General features: G+C 44.8%; 1 protein-coding gene across 1 annotated transcript in view; it reads left to right on the forward strand.

Moving 5' to 3' along the window:
• RBFOX1 (RNA binding fox-1 homolog 1) overlaps nucleotides 1–21,360 on the forward strand; it is a 330,067-nt gene that overhangs the window by 136,664 nt on the left and 172,043 nt on the right. The window contains exon 2 of the mRNA XM_029949680.1: nucleotides 21,299–21,357. Coding sequence (XP_029805540.1) covers nucleotides 21,299–21,357 — 59 coding nt within the window. The remainder of the gene's footprint in view (nucleotides 1–21,298; nucleotides 21,358–21,360) is intronic.

The raw sequence follows: 21,360 nt of genomic DNA on the forward strand, positions 1-21,360 counted from the left end.
ACTCACTGATGCCTATCCCAGAATTACCCTGTTCCAACACCACACTCAATAGCTACTTGTAGGTATTTATGTGGATTAAAACTTAAATAACATTAAATTTCAGTTCCCCAATCACACTACCACCTTCCAAATATTCAATACCACAAATAGCTGATGATTACTCTATTAGACAGTACAGATATGGAGTATTTCCATATCTAGGAAGTTTTATTGGACTGTGATTCCTGAGAACATCATCAATGTGGTAAGCTCCATAATGCCTCTCAAACATAGCTACACCCTAATCCTTGGAACATATAAGTTCTGTGAGTGTTACTATGCATAACAAAAGGGACTCTGGGTGTTATTAGGTGAAGGCTATTGACATGAAGAGATTATCTTTCATTATCCCAGTGGGTCCAATGTAATCAGAAGGGCCTTTATAATTAGAGGGAGACAGAGGTGTCAGAATCCTAGTAGGAGGAGGAGATGTGATGGCGGAGACAGAGATTGTAGTATGATGCATTCTGAAGACAGATAAAGGAACCACAAAGCAAAGAATTCAGGTGGCTGCTAGAAGCTGAAAAGGGTAAAGAAACCGATTCTCTGACCTCCTCCTCCAGAGCCTTCAGAAAAACACCAGCCCTGCTGACAACTTAGTTTTATGACACTTTATGTTGTGACACTGATTTCAGATTTCTGAACTACCAGAGCGGTAGTAGAATACATTTGTGTAGTTTAACCTCCGGGTTTGTGGTGGTTCATGACCTCAGCAATAGGAAACTGGTGCAGTCAACCATCGGTTCACCATGTTCTTGCGTTTAGTTTGGATTCTTAAAATGTTACCTTCACCTCCCATAGAACCAAAACAAAGCCTTGGGTATTTGAAGAACCACACTCATAAGCAATGGAGCCTTTTTTATTTAAGGTATTTATACGGGCTTGTGAATGATTTCTTCTCTGAGAATGATTAATGGAGGCTTAAACAGTATATGCTGAGTTAGCAATGTCTGAAGGGGTAGTGGGGCTGTAACAGACAAAGGTGAGAAGAGACCACCGATAGAGCCATGCTTTCTGATGTTTTGCGGTGGCTATCCATTCCCTTCTGCTTTTGACCATAGACAACCATCCTACTGAATGCTTTTAGGTGAACTAGAGTCAAAGCTCAGTCCAAGACTCAGAAGGCACACTTTGGGGAGGACTCTTTTCTGCCCTTCCTGCCACCAGGGGCTTGTGTGTTATTTTTCAAGCCCTGTGCAGTCGTGGGTGTGATGAGTCAACCCTATTCTCTGCTCCCCCAACCTGCTTTCTCTAAGGCTAGGTTTTGATGGATTGTTTTTTCTGGAAAAATTTCCTTTACCCATCATACACCGTCATCCAAGTTATTTCCCTTTTAATTAACATATGACAATAATAGCACAGCTACCATAACTAAGATGACAAATATATATTGAATGTTTCTTATATGTTATGTGTGGTAATAGGAAATATATATGCACTGACTAATTTATTCCATAAATAATCCTTAAAAGTATACTATTGGTATTCCCATTATAATAGAGAGAAGCCAAAGTACAGAGGGGTGGTGCTACTTACTCACGGTTGTATACCTGGTAAGAGGGAGAGCCAGAATCTGGACAGGATGGCTCCTCCTACAGAGATAGATTGCCTTCCAAAACTCAGTAAAAGATTCCCTTTTTCAGCCTTTAAGATCCTTAATGTAGGAACTATGCTATCTTTCCCCCCAACTTACCCCTTCAAAAAGCCTAGCCTACTTCTTGAAGACCGTCAAAACCTCGTTGAAATTACTCATTTAAATTTATTTGTGAATTTTCTAAATTATTAATAAGGGATCCTGTATAGGGGAAGCCTGTAAGGACAAGATCCTGGAGAAATCCTGTAGAACATGGTATGGTGGGAATATACCAGGCTGGATTCAGATTCTGGCTCTAGCTCTTATTAGCAACAGGCAGTAAGTCACTCCTTGACTTGAGCCTCAGTTTTCTCATCTGGTAAGTGGGGATAGTAATAGCTAACTCAGAGTCCTTGTCAAGAGTTAGTGAGATAATGGTTGTAAGTCATTTACGGTATATAAAAGGCTTTATAAATGGCCATCATCATCAACTTTATCTCTACCACCCATACACATATTCAAGAGCATGTCACACCTAAAATTCATAGTAGGGTTTGGTTTGTCTGAATGCATTTATGTTTCAACAGTTTAATACTTAACAGAGATTTTTTTTTTTAATCGACCACTTCAGCATTCTTACAGAAAAGATTCCAGAGCACAAAAACACTGTAACTGCTCTAAATATCTTTTAGGGTAGAGATGTTCATCAGAATCCTAATAAAGTAAATAATTTTAAAACACTTAGTTTGTACTGGAACAGGAAAGATTGCAAAAGTTAAGATTAGAGCCCTGGTGGTTACTAATACAAAGAAATACACAGGAGGGGAAGTCTCTGATTTTATCTGTTCTTGGCCATCTTTGCCCCATTTTGCCATTCCTCTCATGGATGACTACCATTGTTGGGGTGCCTAGGTGGCTCCGTTGGTTGAGTGTCTGACTTCGGCTCAGGTCATGGTCTCACAGTTGGTGAGTTTCAGTCCTGCCTTGGGCTCTATGCTGACAGCTCAGAGCCTGAAGCCTGCTTCAGAGTCTGTGTCCCTCTCTCTTTCTCTTACCCTCCCCCACTCATGCTCTGTCTCTGTCTTTCAAAAATAAACAAACACTCAAAAAAGTGTTTAATGGATGACTACCATTGTATTTGGTCTCCCTTGTTGCCACCAGTTTCTCTCTCCAGTGTATTAACTAATTTTGTGGTCCAAATAGTCTTCATATAACATAGTTTGGAGCAGGCCATTTCCATTCCTGGAACTCTTCAATTACCACCCATTCTTGAACCAAATCCAAACTGCTTTGTATGACATTACCTGTTTTTCTTTGTATGCCTTCAACCTTATTTCTAGGTCAAGTTCCTGCCAAATCCCCACCACACAATACACCAGTCATATAACCCATTCTCTGTGTCCTTTTATGCTCCTCTCTATGCTTTTCCTCTTCCTGGGATTTTCACCTAACTCACTCCAACTTCTCTTTTAAGACGCATCTTGACTATTGCATCCTTTAAGAAGCACTCAATATACCTTCCATCCCTAGATTGGGAAATTTCGGGTGCTTCCTTTCTGGTTCCCATAATAACTTGTACTTAAACTTATAAAATCCATGACACTTGCTTTCATCATTGATTTTCCTGTATCTTTCTTTATTCATATCTTAATCTCCACTTGAGCAGAGACTGTTTTCTTAGATCTGAATTTATTTCATATTAATGTGGAAACAAATGGTAATTTTGAGCCTACCAGAGGCCAGGCACAATAGATAAAAGTATCCCTAGTACACCTCTCAACACCTAAAATATAGTCAAGAAGTACATCTTGAGTGAGTGTGTGAGTTAAGTGAATGAAAGCAACACATCCTACCACATGTCTGTGAGATTTAAAAAAGAACCAGTTTCTTTCTGATCAAATCCAGTGGATAACCTTGCAGAATAAGATCTAACTCAGAATGTCTGCTGATGCCTTAAGCATCCTGCATACTGGAGCGTGTTCAAGGGCTCTTTCCTGACCTCACACACGGTGAATGTCTGAGCTCTGTAGGCTATTTGTAGAGAGTTTATTTCATCTTTGCAGAAAGCTGCCCAGTATAAATATTAGTCAGTTGATTTCACACAGAGTTAAAACAAGCTTTTAAAAGCCTTTTACCTCTCCTGTCCCCAAATAGGTACTTTAGACAGATTCTCAGAGCCTTGGGAGCTTTGTCGGATTTGGTAAAGTGAAAGTTATGTTCTGTTCAGAAGCAGCCTTCTGTGAAGGCTGTCTTGGGATTGATGCAGAAATTGTGCAGAAAGGGTCAGGTGAAGTGAGGAATTTCAAGATCACAAACATTGGGTGAAGGGTAGCATTGGAATCCAGCTTCTCTCTTCTGGATTTATCTCCATAAGGATGTTTCTAAAGATGTTCACTTTTGGTGCCAAGATGGTAGCTTGGTTTTTCAAAGGAACCAGAGCTTCAGCTTGTAATTGTCTAGGTCCAATCCCAGCTCTGCCCATCAGTTGGTCTATGGCAAATGTGGAGACAACGCAGCTCTATGACCCTCAAACCAATGGGTATCACTGCAGCGCTCCAACAGAAATAGAACGAGGGCCACAAAGAGAAGTCATACCTGTAGACTTTTTTTTTGTTAATTTTCTGGCAGCCACATTAAGCAAGGTTAAAAAAAAAAGAGAGAAAGAGAGAAAAACAGGTGAATTTAATTTCAATATTTTATTCAATCCAGTTTGTCTCAATTCTCATTCTCAACCAAGAATGTTTTATTGAACACAATATGTCCACACTATCGTCATTGCAACGTGTCATCAAAATAACACTGTTAGGAAGATACTTTACATTATTTTCTTCATACCGTGTCTGTGAAACCTACATGTTCCTTCCATGCTCACAGCCGGCCTCCTTTGGGATCAGCCACACTGCAGTTTCTCACCAGCCACACCTGGCTAACGGCCGCCACTCTAGGACAGGCCAGGGTGAAACCACAGGACCAGGGCAGGTCTCTCAGGCTCTTAGACTTCTCCTACTGGGATTCCAAGATGTGTTTCACAGAAATCAAGTGAGAGCACATGAAAACTGTTCCACGCCTCAGCACCCTCCTTTTAAGTGTGAAGAATGGGATGAGGAGACAGGATGTTTTGCCCTTCTGGTTTGCTGGAGCGTTTCTTTTCTGTCCCTGCACCTTAGTGTCATCAGGTAGGGAGTGACTTCACGATCACTGTGTTTCCCATAACTAGCACATAGTAAGTATGTCATCTTCCTGGGGCTGCTGCAGCAGAGTTCTACAAACTAGATGGCAATTTCTTGTCTCACGAGTTCTGGAAGGCAGAAGAGCAAGGTGACAGCAGGGTTGGGCCTTCTGAGGGCCGTGAGGAGGACTCTGCTTCCAGGCTTCTCTCCAGCTTTGGGCGGTCTTCTGGCCATCTCTGGCGTGCCTCGACTATGGGACCCTCATCCCCATCTCTGCCCTTCCCCTCCACTCAGCATTCTCCTCATGGGCATGTCTGTGTCCAAGTTTCCCCTTTTTGTAAGAACAGTCACATTGGGTTAGGGGCCCACCCTAATCCAGTATGACCTCAGTTTAATATAACTAATTACATTTGCAACTACTCCCTTCCCAAATAAGGTCACATTCTGAGATACTGGGAGCTGGGACTTCACCGTTTAGGTTTTGGGGAAGAGACAAGTCAACACATAACAGGAGGTATTCAATAACCTTAAAAGTCAGATATATAAGTCAACAATACTTGAATGTAAAGACCAATTTAGGCCTCTTTTGGGTGGATACCAAGAATATTCCAGTCTGTCTGAAGAAGAGAGGCATGTTTAAAATCAAATAAGGAACGCTGGTTAGTGAAGAGAATGAATGCTGCTGAAGAGCAGGTACACTCTGCAAAAACACATACTCTACAATCACATTAGAAAATATCCCCAGGCTGCTCCTTGAAGACCGTTTGAATTAGTTACTTGACTTCGTCAGCCTCAGTTTTCTTAACTGTGGCTGCCTTGGAGTTGTTTGGATCAATTACCTTGAATGTCATGCGTTCACAGAGTGATCAGACGATTTATTTGGCCAGACTTCTACACTCTTGGTATCTGAATAAACTTTCTCCCCACTAGGCAAAACTCTCTCCTATCTGCAATAAGGCAAACTGTGTCTGTGCTCCCAAAACCCACCGCCTTCCTTGAATCCACCTTGATGTTTTGCAACACCTGTTTTTTAAGTCAGTCTAGCCCTGTTCTACTCCAAACTGTGTGACTTGCTCAGCTCAGCCTTCAGTCAAGAAGATACTCCTAAGATATCACACATTCTTAGTTATGGAAAAATAATATTTATGCACTGATCAAACGTATGTGAAGAATGTAAAGTTCTCCAGTCTCAAGTGGCACTTTGGCTGAGGACCATGGGCTCCGAGTCCCTGGGGTTGGGACAAGGCCAGTTACTGGACATGGCTTTGATTTCAATCCCTCTGAACTTACTTAAAAAAAAAATAATAACCTCAACACTACCATGCTTATGCTAAGCTTATGCTTAGCTTATGCTAAAATTCTTTGTTCTGATGATAGTTCCAATTGCCCCAATGACCACATTCATTTTTTTTTTATTCTTCGTGTAAGAGTTTATGAAGTAAGGATGGAGGACACCCACAAATGCTTCAAGCAGACAAGCCTATTAATATAGATAGATCCGTCAGGGCATTTGACTGGAAAATGTCGGAAGCAGCTTAGTACGATGAAAAGATACCTAGAGTTCAAATCCCAGCTAGACCTTTTAAGAGCTGTCTGAACTTGGGCATGTCACCGACTTTATCGGGCCTCAGTTTTCTCTTCTGTTAAATGGACCTGAATGGTATCTACGCTACCTACCTTCCAATACAGTGTGTGAGACACCAACAGGTCATGTGTGAGTGTTTCCAGTAGCCTTTACAGCCCTCATCCACTAAGGTAGTGTGAACATTGTGATAAAAAGTGTTAGGATCCTCCGTCTCATTTATTCACCTAAGCTGAATAGCTGTTTCCTCTGTGAATTTCTTCTGTTTCAAGCATTTGAGTTACTTAAAGTGAAAAGGTAATGTCAAGAGAGTATTTTAAATGATCAGTCCCCTTTCTGTTACTATCTCTCCTCTTCCTTGCCTTGACTGCTTAGCCTGGTTTGTAACATCATTGCATTTACTCTGATTTAACCAAAACAACTTTTTTTGTGAGCACTCACTCTGTGCATGCCATTCTGGCAGTGCTGGGAATATGGTTCTCAGTAAAACAGAGTTGGGTCTCTGCCCTCAAAGGCTTACCGTCCATTAGCCTCTGGTCTGTATCTCAGCCCTATATTTTATAGGGCCTGTGGCCTTGAAAATAGCCACCTCACTTTCATTTCCTCCTTTTTCTTTGATTATGCCACTCTGGATCTGAGGTATTCCCTCCTACTACAGCATTACAACGGCCTGCGTATTATTTTGCCAACCTGTTTGATACCACCTCGCTATTTTCTGCTCAGTTTATACATCTGCTCTTCCAGAAGGCCTTGCTTGATAAACCTTCCGAGATAAATGAGACCCGTTAGCTCTTTATATTGATCTTGTCGTGGTGCATGTCCCACTGCACTGTAAGGCCAGGCACGACCCTGTGTGTCCTCCCCGCTGGTAGCGCCCAAACCTAGCGCTGGCCCTGGCCCCTGCAAGATGCCTGATACTTTGCTCCTGAAACACTTGCATGCATCTGAAACTCTTGCCTATTTGAATAGTGCAACGCCCTTGCTATCTGGCAGTCTTTCCTAATTTCATTTCTTCCAAGTCCAAGTATAATTCATTTTATGACAGCCTTTTTTTTTCCAGTTGGCAAACTATTAGAGGCTAAAACTTCTGCAACATACCATGAAAGACAAGGTCATATTTTATCATCTATGCCTGTTTCTGTAACCAGATTAGACATCTCTCTACAAGTGAGGTGAATGCCAGCCAACAGATATTTATCTTGTCAAACACCTGATTACAAAGTATGGAAGACACAGAGGGAAGTGTTAAAGATGAATCCAACACGTCCCTGCTCTGAAGGAGTTTACAGTCTTCTGAGAGGCCCTGGTGGTCATGTGAGGAAATTGGGTCATTAAAATACGGGTAAATGTTGGGTTCTGTAAATTCGTTATAAACTATGTGTGGGTGGTAAGTACGTTCTGTGTCTTGACTGAATCGTGTCTCCTCAAGGTCATGGGGTTGTATCCGCTATGCGGTGGCCTCCAGCTTTGAGGAGGACTTGGGGAAGGAGAAATGTTGGTTAGTTGCACTGAGAGACAAACTCCTCTGATGGATAGAAAACCTCAGCTTTATAACATGGTCCGAAAGGAAATGATGCTGAATCCATCCACGTGTGAGATAGTGGTGTCTCCTTCTCCCAGGGGTTTCTATCAAGAATGCTTCGTTTCCCCTTTGCTAGAATATTTCATGACCTGTAACGTTCCAGTGAACAGAGTATATGATCCTATTTCTAGCGGTGTGACTTGATCCTCCTAGTTTTCTCAATCTAGTGGCAAGATGCTCGGTGACCTTCTTAGTAGCATGGTTTATGCAGCACCATCCAGGGTGGAACTGGTACCTTTCTAAGCTACTTGGTGCTGCCTGTATGTGTAGCAACCTCCTCTCTTCCGGAGACAACTGCCTCACACCAAATTGATCAGTTTTCCATTGCAGGAGCAGGCAGAGAATCCTTCGGATAGCTGTGATGGAATAGGTAACAGTGATATCATCCCAAATCGGATCTGCAGAGTACCTGTAAGCACGCTATTTCAGGAAACCAAATCCATTCTTTTCTTTTTATGGATTTGGCTAAAAGTAGTAGTATTAGCAATGGTGCAAGTCATTGAAATTAATCTTGAATGTGAAGTTGACACCAATGTTATGCTGGTGGTGGTGGTAGTCCTGGTGAAAATGTTCCCCCTTTAGAAAGTAGCTAGCAGGAGAGGACGGAGAATGTGACAGTTAAAGTCTGCTCCGGATTGAGGTTTCCTCCATACCCACGAGGTCAAGAATCCTTAGTGAACTATGATTTGAAACGCATGTTCATTCCCTTATGAAAACAGTGTTTGCTAATATTTATTGGCTTGCTCACCTTCCCTTCTGTCTGCATCACTATTTGCGTGGGCAGCTCCAGCTCTCACTTGAGGACAGATGGCAGTGGCGACTTTGCCCTGCTATTGACAGCAAAGTACCCAGGACAGCAGGGCTTCTGCTGCCCTCACGTCTCGCCGTGTTTGCAGCGATGTGAGGTAGTGGTCGTAAAACGTCCGTTTCCTAATTTCGACAGTATGCTGTAGTTATTCAAGACCTTACCATTGGGGGAAACTGAGTAAAAGCTACGCAGAAACTCCCTCTCAGTTTTTTTCAACTTTCTGCTCTGAGTTCAGAACTGGATTGGTACAAATCGGAGTTTCGTCGTGCACTATAGGAGTGGCCTCAGATTATTTGCTTAACCTTTCAAAGCCACCCATCTATAAAATAAAGATAATGATTGTGACCGCATCATGGGACTGTGGGTTGCATTGAGGGAGTTATATTTATAGAACATTTAGGGCAGTGGCAAGTACATGTTGTGAGCCCTCCTAATTATATTATCTTGATTGTCAATTATGTTATCTCCATTACCATAATTAACCCTGTTAACACTCACTTGGGTTCTAAATCGTGGGACATCAGGAACAAAGATCTCATGCCTCTGGTAGCCTCTCACTTGGACTAGGATACTTCAGGGATTTCCCAGAAAATGTCAGAAAATATTTTGTGATCGAATAGTCCTACCGTAACCCTTAGAGGTACCATCCTTCATCTTAGCCAGCAGAGAGGTCAATCATAGCACATTTGAAAGTGCCGCGGCTTTGGGGAAGGACCTGGATTTGACATCTGCGTCTACCATGTTCTAGCTTCAAGACCTTGTGCTTTCTTATCTGTGAAATGGGTGTGATGAAAACAAGTTTATTAAAAATATAGTTTCTGTGGAGATGAAGTTAAATGATATATAGACTTAGAGTGTCTGATGCTCAGAAAGAACTCGAATACTAGCTGCTCTGGCTGTTCCTTTTTTATTAACAATAGGAAATAATAACGCATTCACAGCTAATTCACGTACAGACAGGTGAGGTCCTGTGTTGCTGGGCCTTCTAACAAGAAGCCCTTCAGAACAGTGTTGGGGTATCACAGTGGGGATTTTTTTAAATGGTCCAGAGCAACATTTAACAGTTTGACCTTATTTTCCAGTGCCCTGAGGTCCTGGGTAAGTTGGACATGTCTTCATATCAGTGAGGATAGATGATAAAGAGACTAGCTTGGACATTAGTTTTTCATTCGCCGAAACTTCTGGATGTGTGTGTGTGCATGCCACTGTTTTAAATGCTTGACACACTAGTGTTGGGGGAAAAAAACGGATGAGGTTCCTGTACTCATAGAGTTCACAGTCTACTTAGAGACAGACCTCAAAAAATATAGAATATAAAAGTACATGTAATGTCAAAATAAAAAAGTATAGAAAGTTGCTCTTTGACAAGAGTTTTAAAGGACAAGTCAGGGTCCTCTGAAACTCCAGAGCAGTGGTGAGCAAGGTGAGAAAACCTGTCTTTTCAAGTGCCTGATCTTGCTGGTTGGGATCATCACCTGCTCCGGAGGCTGCTAATTTTTTAAGAGAGAAGCACATTTCCCTATGGAAATAGCACCTCATGAGCAACTCTTTCAAGGCTCCTAACTTGCACAAAGTACCATAAATATTTGATTGTTGCTGACTTTTAAGGAGTTGAGAAAAATATCCTCTACGTTGCCTTCTGTGACTCCAAATGGAAAATCAGGATGGAGCATTTTGCAACATGACACCTCGTTATTGCTAGCTGGACGCCCACTCCGCCGGTTTGTGTTTCTGGGGCTGGTGTTTGTCAGCCACGGCAAGGTGGCTTCTGGCCTCTCTGACTCTTGTTTCCCTGTTGAGGCTGGGGAAGTGAAATGAAAGAAATTGTTTTCACTTGAATCTGTGACACAGATTCTTGTTATCATTGTTGGTTGGTTGTTTTTGTGAGTTATGGCCTCAGAACAATCTCAGGGCTCTTTGTTCCAGAGATGCTTTTCCATAAGCTGGTATAGTGAGGGAAAGGAAAGTTTGTATGTATACCTAATTGAGGTCAGATTTGAACGCATTTCCAACTACTTTAGGTCTTTGTTTTTTTTTATTTTTTTATTTTTGATACAGAGAGAGACAGAGCATGAGAGGGGAGGGTCAGAGAGAGAAGGAGACAGAGAACTGGAAGCAGGCTCCAGGCTCTGAGCTAGCTATGAGCACAGAGCCTGACACAGGGCTTGGACCCATGAACGTGAGATCTGACCTAAGCCGAAGTCGGAGGCCTAATCGACTGAGCCACCCAGGCGCCCCCCAACTACTTTAGAGTATAGATCTTAAGAGTCTGATAGATTGAGTTAACTAGCACCTGCCAGTTGTGCGAGTATGAGGAAGTGACTCCACCTGCCTTGGAAAGAGAGTGACAATTTTGGGTTCTTGTAAAACAGGTAATGTAGGCAAAGCTCCTTTTTTGAGTTTTATATCCTCAGTGCTTAGAACAATGACTGGTACATACTTAGTGCTCAAGAAAAATTTTCTCATCATCATAATCATCATCACTACCACCACCACCACCATTATCATCATGATCATCATTTCCATCATCCTTGTCACCACCACTGCTGCCATCGCATGATTCCCATCCCCATCTTCATCATCACCACTGCCATCCTCACATCATCATCTCCGTCTTCATCACCACCAACCTCATCATGATCTTCATCTCCATCTTCATCATCATCACTATCATCATCATGATCAGCCCCATCTTCATCATCATCACTACCATCACATGATCATCATCCCCATCTTCATCATCATCACTGCCATCATCATGAGCTTCATCTCCATCTTCATCACCACCAACCTTGTATGATCTTCATCTCCATCTTCATTGTCATCGCCACCACAGCTATCATGGTCATCATCCCCATCTTCATTTTAGTATGGATTCAGTCACAGGAATTCTTCAGTAAAACCAGATTTAGTTCAAATGTTTGTTCTGCTACTTAACTAATCTATTAGATCCCATGGTAGAAAATATCTTTCACCTGTTTGGAGCCTCAGTTCTCTTATCTTTAAAAGGCACCATAATATCTATCTTAAGGGAATGATTTTGAGATTAAAGTGCCCAGCACATGCTGGCACATAGTAGGTGTGGACCTGACATACCTCTCCAGATATTCTTCAAAGGGTGCACTTTGCTGGACTAGAAGGAGGATTAATTTCATCCCCACAATAGGAAATGTACTCACAGTACTTTTTAGATTATAAGACACATTTCTGTAGATTTTTCCCCTCAAACATTACAAGAGCCCCATTGGGAAGAATATATATTATCATCTATATTTATAAATAATAGGGCACACAAAGGTTGAATGACTTGCCAATAATCCTACCATTATACTTCTGACTTCTCAACATTTGATTTTGATTCTGTAGCTACAGTACTAGTGAAAGGTTAAATGGTAACAAACACTGGAAATTTCTAGCATGGTGTTTTTAATTTTATTTATTTTACTGCAATCCATAAAAGATTTTACGTTGCAACCCAATTCAGCCATGTAAAAGTTTCATAGAACCACACTAGCTCTTACTATTTTATTTTCTTCTATTCTTTTCCAGTGTGGTACAGTTGATTTCATTTAAAGAATGTTGGCGTGGTAACTCCCTCCATGGATTTTACAACCCAAGGGATCACACCTATAATTTGAAAAACACGGAACACTCTCCCCAGGGCTGTGTGGCAGAATGACCTCGGGCAGCTTCGCTCAGTGTCTCTGGCAGGATCCCACCTTCGGATATTTGAAGGCAGTAGGCCTAGTAGGAGTCGAATTTTCTTAGTAAGAATATCACCCACAGGACTCTGATGGTCCACTGGCTAGGACCAGCGTCCTGCTGTGTCTCCCTCATCATTTCCACCAGAAATGCTTATCTCAGTTGAGTACGTTTGTTGGTTGGTTTTTTGAGCATGTATTCCATCTCTCCCGAAACATATTTCAACAGAGAATTTGCCTGTCTTGGGCTTGTCCCTCTTTCCCAGGTTGAAGGACGGAAGTTTGGCTTTTCAGTTATCTGTGAGCACAGGCAGCTTATGGCTCCTGAGGGTGACTGCTGAGCCCACGTGTTGGGTCAGAGCTGAGGAATAGAAGGGGCCCTGGTCCGCTGCGGCCAGGCAGCTCTGAGATGAGGGCTGACCGGTCTCTGTAAGGAAACTGCATGGGCTTCTTATTTTAATTCTGCATCAGAAATGTCTCGGGAATGTGATTAGAAATGGAAATGGGAGGATGGCACAAATACTGTGTATCCAGATTTTCTTTCCAGCCCTGGGGAGCCGGGAAGTTAAAAAAAAAAAAAATCACCCAGGAACTACCAGAACTAGCAACGCACCTGCAGGAATGTTGAATTCTTCCAGGCAACCTCTCCTGCCCTAACCCCCTCCTCTGTTATACAATTTAATTAGACGTTTAATCACTTCAGAAACCCCTTCGGTTCCCTCCAGTGTAGCGAGATCTCTCCTCTCTTGGCAGGGCGGCTTGGTGATAAGCAACTAGCTCTCCACGGGAAGGGTGGTGGGACTCTTGAAACTCCCTCTCGGTGAGCAAGGAAGACATGGCCAAACGAAAGCAGAGATTGTTTTGATATTGCACTCTGGTTGTTGTACTTTTAATAATAAAGAACAAAGTATTTGTAGCTTTAAGTAGAGAGGCAGCATTTGCATTGATGCAGCATTTGGCATTGAAATCACTGGGGATTTTTTTGTACGCAGTTTTGTTTTTGCGCATTTGAAAGAGAGGGGAAAAAATGAGCTAAGAGGAGAAAAAGTTCAAGAAAAGAAGAAAGACCCCTCTGCGTGTACTGTGTAGCACTGATCACCACTGGGATTTGGGGGTCATCTGTGGCTCCCTTTCTTGAAAGCCTGCTGCCCCTCTTGAATGCAAGGTCCGGAGGGACACAGGTGGTCTTGAGTCGTGCTGATGAATGAATCTGTTTATATAGTGCATCCGATAAGCCAAGCCCCATGTGTATGTGTTTTGTTATGATCTGGTTTCTCTTTTGACCCTTGCAATCACACTGTGAAGTCCCCGGAGCCCGGAGCATGGCAGCTACTTGCCTAAGGTCCACAGCTGGCCTGCAGAGCGGCCGGGCTTCCACATCCTCCAAACCATCATCAGTTACATTGTTTTAGGATCAGTTTACGGCTAACCACACAGCTTTGTTATAAATGCATCCCCTATGTTCTCAGGGCGTTTCTTGAAATTTTCCTGTCCACCTCCCTCTGTCTCTGAGCTCTTTCTTCCTCCTGCCTCTGCCTCTTCTCCTGCTCCCCCCCCACACCCCCACCTCTCTGAAAACTATAAAACAAAATCGGATAGTAAGCAGGCTCCCCGGTGGATTTCAGAACTTTGCATACCATATATTTAGTTGAGTAATGAAAATTTCCAGCTCCAGGCAATGCATAGGATACCATTTCTAATGTTTTTTAAACAGCTATTAATGTAGGCGAGCGCTGTGTGTGTGTGTGTGTGTGTGTGAGAGAGAGAGAGACAGAGAGAGAGAGAGAGAAAGAGAGAGAGAGTTCTTCCTTCTCTTTATAATCATCTGCTCACTGTGCACCCTGAAACTGAGAACAGGAGCCAGAGGAGGGGCAAGACGTGATTGATGGGCCAGGCCTCGCTGGCGGAAAGAGTCCCATCTGGGGTTGGTTTTGGGAGCAGTCAGATGTTGAGGGGGAGGTCAGCCAGGAGGCCTCAGCTCCCCTCCTGCAACACCCAGCCGTCCACACGTTGCACAGAGCGCACACCCTCGCTCGTAACTGAGGCTCGCTTTGGGCAGATGCTTTGTGGTGTGGGGCTAGAACAGCTGCTAAGTTTATGGAGGAGAAAGGAAGCAGGATGGTGCAGCAGGTATTTTTCCTGATTTTATATTTCACTCGAAATTGTGAATTTGAATGAAGCTGAAGCCTTGCCGTGCGTTAAGTCTCTGTTGCTCTCTGCGATACGTACTCTGCTCCTTGAATCCTGCTTTGGGGGTGGGGAGGATTTCAGCCAAGTGTGTGTGTGTGTGTGTGTGTGTGTGTGCTTTCTGCTTGATGTGTCGAACTGAGCTGGTCTTAGAATCAGCAGGTTAATGGTGTAATTTTGCATTTTCTTCTTTGTTTCAGTGCCCCTGGGGGCATGATACAGCTTAGCTCTTTTCAGTCAGGCACTGGAGGCTTTCTCTGAATGTGCGCAGTTTCTTGCCAGAGAGCTAGAACAGACCACGCTACAAAACTAAAGTCAAACAGTCAGCAAGCCCGACAACTGCAGGCAGGCAGCCCGGAGGGGAGGGTCTCCTCCAGGAGTCCGGGTTGGTGGGGGGGTCGCTCCGCGAGGGGCTGCTTTTCTTGGCTGTGCGATGGAAGCGATCACTGGTTTACCAGGGCTGGACAGTCCCTGTGCATGTCTTCGTGATGACAGCTGTGTGGAGGCCAGAAGGGGTTTTTGGGGACAAGAAATGCACTGGGGACAAATCAATTCCAGAAGCCAAAGGGGTAAAGATGATTCAAGAGGTTGGACTATTAAAGCTGGGGAAGCACTCACATGCACACAGAAAAAAATACTTCATTATTTTAAAGTCCGTGCTGGCAGCTCTGAAACCAAGCACTCTCCCTCTTCTTGAAAGTCAGGCCGTTACCATGAAAAGAACCCCCCCCCCTCGTGCTCTCCTACGTAAAGACGACTCCTCAGTTGAAATGTGGTTTGCATTAGATTTGGGGCCAAAATATTCTGCAAAGTCTGATGTGTTTCCACCCTTTGTTCTCTTATTAGTTTCTAAAAACTACTTTATTAAACCCCTCAGGGCAGTGAATTGGGAGAAGGGAGATGTCTGAGGGTAAAAAAACAAGACAAAACAAACAAAAAAGAAAAACCCCTTGTGTTTTCTCTGTGCCTCTGTCTCCCGAGCCCACCTCCGGGAGGAAATTGAAGGTGCAGGCTGTTCCAGTGACCAGAGCCACCCTCCTGTGTGTGAGGACGCCTCCCCCCTGTCTGCCTGCGGTAGAGTCGACACACTATACTAATAGTCAGATTACAGTGTTTGTCTTAAAATAGCAATAATATCCTGGCTATTTCATGCTTCAGTAAAATATTTAAATTGAAACGGCATTTATTTTTGCTTTGGTGACTTGGGCTTGGTTGCATTTTAATAATCGTCTCGCGCTCAGTAAGTGGAGTGCGAGCTACCCATTGGGGTGTCTCGAGTAATGATGGGGTCCCCCTTCATCCTGCTGTTGCTGAGTCTCTGCCTTAATTGAGGTTTGGTTGTATGAGGACAAGGAAGATTCCTCTACGTTCCTAATAAATGCTCTTTATTTCAAGTTCCTATTCAGTTCTGCAGCAGCAATAGTAGACATTAAAACATAAGGTCTTTGGCTTAAAAAAATTTTTTTTAAACTGCGTATTTGTCAGCAACCTCTGGAAGTGCGGGCACTGAACATTTGATGTTAGATTTGCAGAGCTCTTGAAGCATTTCCGAGGTGATGTGGAGGCTCTGTGCGAAGCAGAATCACCCTCCTCGTCACCTCGGGACACCCACAGGCACCCTGACTCAGTAGGTATCAGAATTTCTGTGATCATTCCACTTATTTAGGGAAAGGTGGGGGGTTGGCTTTGGAGTAGAAGGAGGGAAGGCGGCTTCTACAAATGAGGGAATGTCTAGCCAGAACGCTCCAAATACTTTCTGTCTGTCACCGTTACCTACATGAACTTGGCCTCAGCTTTCACCCAGGATCCTATTCATGTGCCCAAGATTTGCCTTGACCTGGGAGCACCGAAGGTGCCCTTAACACGAATGTATTTTTCAAGAAAACACACTTCAGCTAAGCCAAGAATCCAGGAACATCACTGGGGAGGAAACAAAGACATCTCTGAAGACATTTGAAGGTGAAAAATAATTCCATAAGAAGTCCAATGATCTTAATTAAATATTAGCTGTAATTAGCCCAAAGTGCAAATGTTGGGAATATTAATTAGGGTCTCTCTGGGATGGCTGTCAGTGTTAATAAGTAACTGTGGGGGGTCCCGCTAACATCTGTTTGAGGACTTCCGGAACAGGAGTGCAGTCCAAAGCCCTGTGGACCTGAGTGCTACCTGTGGGTTCCCGGGCGGCCATGAGACACCCCCAGGGCTCAGAGCCCTCGGTGTGCCGGAATGCACAAGGTTTGGTAGAGGTTGGTGGCTTGTCCCTGGTTGGCCCTTCCGTTTCCTTGGATGGCCTCAGAGCCTTGTGACGCTAGGCCCTGGGCTTGGAAGGCACAAGTTTCCCAGGCTGCTGTTCTGACCCTCGCGAGGGGCTAGTTGGCTCTTGGGACCCTGGTGATTTTGCACCACATCCCCCAGCACCTGCCTTCCTGGAGGGTGAGTTGCCGATCCTGAGCCCATGGTGTATGTATGAGAGATAGAGGTATATTTAAAAATGGGGATGAACCTTGCCATCAGGTGATAGCCTTGGCAGATGAGATACCTGGGCTTTAGTTCGGCTCCCGACTTCCCTAAGAGCTGTGACCTCACAAAAATCCATCCTAATTCTGGGCTGCAGGGGTCTCCACAGCAAAGTAACACAGGATGAGAGAGGCAGCCAGTGTATGCAGAGCAGGGATTCTGGGTCTGGGCACGATGAGCACTTGGGGCTCGGGCATCCTTTGGGGGTCTGTCCTATACATTGTAGGGTGTTCACTATCCCTGGCCTCTACCCACTAGACATCAGCAGTAAGTCTTTTCCCCACTGGTGGCAACCAAAAGTGACTGCACACGCTGTCGGCTGTCCCCCAGGGAGCGGTCACCCTGTGTAGGAGATACTGATGCAGGGGCACCTGGGAGGCTCAGTCGGATGAGGCTTCGACTTCAGCTCAGGTCATGATCTCATGGCCCATGAGTTCAAGTCCTGTGTCGGACTCTGTGCTAATAGCTTGGAGCATAGAGCCTGCTTCAGATTCTGTGTCTCCTTTTCTCTCTGTCTCTCCCCTGGTTACACTCTGTCTGTCTGTCTTTCTCTCTCTAGAATAAAATTAACATTAAAAAAAATAACAAAAATTAAATTTAATTTAAAAAAAGAAATACTGATGCAAAGCCCCCAGCACAGTGCCTGGTGCCTTCCAGGCCTGAGAGGAAAGCGGAATCCATCAGTGTGCCTTCTGAGCACCTGTGAGGAGAGGGCTGCCTTTCCCCTGAGCACAGAAGCCTGGGGACATCATGGGTCTTTCCTTCCGCAGCCCACTGTGCTGAGTGTGAACCCTGCGTGTGTGCGTGTGCATGTGTGTGCGTGTGCTTCAATCGCAGACACGCAGAAATGGAAACCACATCCTGAAGAAGACACTCCTCCGCTGGGCGCCGTCCTCTGCCCTGCCCTCAACAGCTCTAGCTGAGCGCGCCTCCTTGGTTTTAGGGAGAACGCACCCCCCTTGACTCTCTCCCAGTTTTGCTGCCAGCTTCATTTCCTGCCCAACTGTTTATGCAATGGTGCCTTCTTAGCTGACATTCTCATGTTTAACGATATCTTGACCACCTTGATTGGAAAACTATTCTGCAAAGGGCAAGATGGTTAAATAGTCTAGATTTTGTGGATCTCTCACAACTACTCAACTCTGCCATTATAGTACAATGAACATGGCTGTGTCTCAGTAAAACTTTATTTACAAAGCAACCAGCGGGCCAGATTTGTCTCATGGGTCATTTGCTGACCCCTCTCCGACTCCCCCCGGACCTGCCCTGTGCCCTGTTGCCAGGTTAAGCTTCACATAGCCCAGAGCTCGTTGTGGAAGCAAGTGTTCACTTAACAAGTACTTGTAAATGCCTACATTGCAGCTAACATGCTGTGGGACCCTGGAGATGGAATGGAGAACGTGACACTGTCCCCAGCCCTTGGAGCTCTCTCCAGTGGCAGCACTAGGAGTTATGTGAGATGTGGCCACAGTTTCAGTGGAGTGTAGAGGACACACAACTGAAGTGGGCTCGGTGTCAGGGAAAGCTGGCTGCCTCCTTGTTCGGGGACCCAAAAGGGCAGCTGAGGGAGTAGGGAGGACTTTCCAGGCACAGGGGCAGCAAATGGGAAGAGTCGACGGTGTTGAGACTGGAGTGACTGCCGGCTTCCTGAGGGCAAGCCCTTCTCCTCCTGACGCAGACAGAGCCCCCATCCTAAGAGAAAGCCCCTGATGGTTTTCAGGAACCTGCGGGGCCCAGGTCACTCTTCCTGAGACTGCTCTGCATGCAGAAAGGCCCCATGGGCATAGGTGTTCCCACAAAACTGTTTTCTGCTAGAGGTACAGGAGGGAAAGCTTTTTCTCTGTGTGACCGTCTTTGGGCCATGGCTGGGCATTTCATGCTCCCCTCTGGGGCCACACTGGAGATTTCTCAAGTGTGGTTTTAATTCAAAGATGTGCACGATCGAAGCTAGGGGGGAATGAAATAGGCCTTTGGCCAGAAGTAGAATCTGGCACAGTGAATTTCCCTTTGGAGGGTTCTCAAGGTCTTATCAGCCAGAGAGAAGTGGCGTCGCAAAGAATCTGTATGTGGAGGGACATGCTGCTTGAGCAGCCCTGTGGGAGAGTGGGGTGCTGGTTGGCTTATGGACAGGAGAGGATGTTTTTATTCTTTTTAGACCAGACTCTTCTGGTTGTAAGTAACAGGAAAACAAACTATCTTAAACAAAATGAGACATTTACTGACGCGTGAAACTAAAACAGTGGGCGTTACTAACTACAGGTAGAGCTGGACCAAGACATCGCCTGGACTCAGATCCCTTATTTCTCAGTTTCTGGGCTTCGTTGTCTTCCGGTTGTGCCTTCTGCTTTAGGTGTTCTGTTTTCCAGCAGCAGCTCGGGGACTGGATTACTTTTATAGCCCTCTGATTAGGCAGGGTGTCCTGACTGTGTCTGGAGGTGATCCGAGGTGGGGCTCAGCTACATCCGCACACTGTGGGCTGAGAGTGGAAGTGTCCCCTAAAGGGAAACCAGATACTCTTCTTGAAGGAAAAACAAAAGCACACTAAGTGTCAGTGACCCTGAGTGTCCCCTGTGGCTTCCCGAGGGTGGTCAGGGTTAACTTTCCACGGACAGGGATCCAACCACAGCACAGACAGACCCTGCTCAGCCCCAGACGCCAGGAAAAGATGCTAGAAAGCAAGCAATGGCTGTGCATTTCTGGTTCCGATGGCACAGACATTTGGAGACGTTCGGCTGGGGGAGGAAAGAGCGTGATGGGAATGTTTTCACTTGTAAAATGGTTTAAACTTATCCTAAGCTTCGTTCTTTTCAAAGTGTCATCTTTAACATTCTAATTAAGGTCCCCTCTAAACAAATGCACAAGCTCTGTGGGATGCTCCGAGAATAAACTTTTGTTTCCTCCCCTTCTATGTCATAATGTTTTTGCCGCACTCAAGTTGCTTTAGCTGAAGAGGCTCTCAAATGTTGGTGGCAGGGACTGAGGAGATGTGAGCAATCCTGACATTTTTGCCCTGGTATCATTATATGAGGGCCGAAGTCACATCTAATTGACCTCAGACAATGGAAGGGGCAGCTATTTGGTGTGCTTAATTGCTAAGCTTCTCTCTCTCTCTGTGTGCAATCTCATCTCTTGAGACCATGAAAACGTGGGCCCTCCGGGTTACAGTTTCTGGTGGCTGTGTGTGTGTACGTGGGGGGGGGGTGGCTGCAGTAGAGGTACAGGGGTACAGGGGTAGGGGTGGGGTGGAGAGAGTGAGATTTCCTGAAATGGAACCATTTGAATTCAGAGATTTTTTAAAAATTCTTTTGACTTGACTGTAATTATCACACTGCATGTTTTGCCTAGATTGGAAGGGGGAATTGTTATATAATACTCTGTGCTTATTAAAAAAAAAAAAGTAACGGGGTGGGGGGAGGCATTGACTAATGAGGCTGAGTGAAGTCCAGCATTTTGTAAAGATACTTAAAATGGTGTATGCAGTATCACAGAGTGCCATCTTTATCCAAATTAGGCCTTGACTTTCCATTGGCAGCTTCATATTGGCACTGGGAACATCACACACACACACACACACACACACACACACACACACACACACACTGTGACCATTAAAAGGACCCCCCCCATCCCATTATGTGAGACAAGTCACATAAAACTTTGATTAAATTCAAATGCTTAGATGAATTGTCTCTCTTCCCAAGAACACACACGTTCCATTTAATCTCTCTCTTGGCATTTTAAGTATCAGATCAAGGCTCTTCTGTCACTGGAGACAACTACATGCTCACATGTTCCAAAAAGGGGATGAAATAAGGAGGATCTGCCAGAAAACTCCAATCAATCAGGGCATGGACCCTCCCACTCTTTGGCTATGGGGCTGGGTGGCTTGGGGAATAGGACTGCCCTCCACCCTTCTGAGCCTTGATTTCTGCGTCTGCGCAGTGGGGTTAGGTCTCTACGATTTCCTTAGAGAGTCTGGCGGAGATGAAGTGGGATGCATCCATGTCAGGCTCTTGGCACAGCGCTGGCACCCGCAGAGTGTTGGGGGGGGGGGCGCTCGTCCTCGGGCCCCAGGGAGAGGTTCAGCCTGGTTCGCGCTCACAGTGTTTCGCCTTCTTTCCCCCTTTCTGGTTTTCCAGGGTAATCAGGAAGCCGCAGCTGCCCCGGACACAATGGCTCAGCCTTACGCCTCGGCCCAGTT

Source organism: Suricata suricatta, chromosome 8 (assembly GCF_006229205.1).
Source record: "Suricata suricatta isolate VVHF042 chromosome 8, meerkat_22Aug2017_6uvM2_HiC, whole genome shotgun sequence".
Classification (NCBI taxonomy): domain Eukaryota; kingdom Metazoa; phylum Chordata; class Mammalia; order Carnivora; family Herpestidae; genus Suricata; species Suricata suricatta.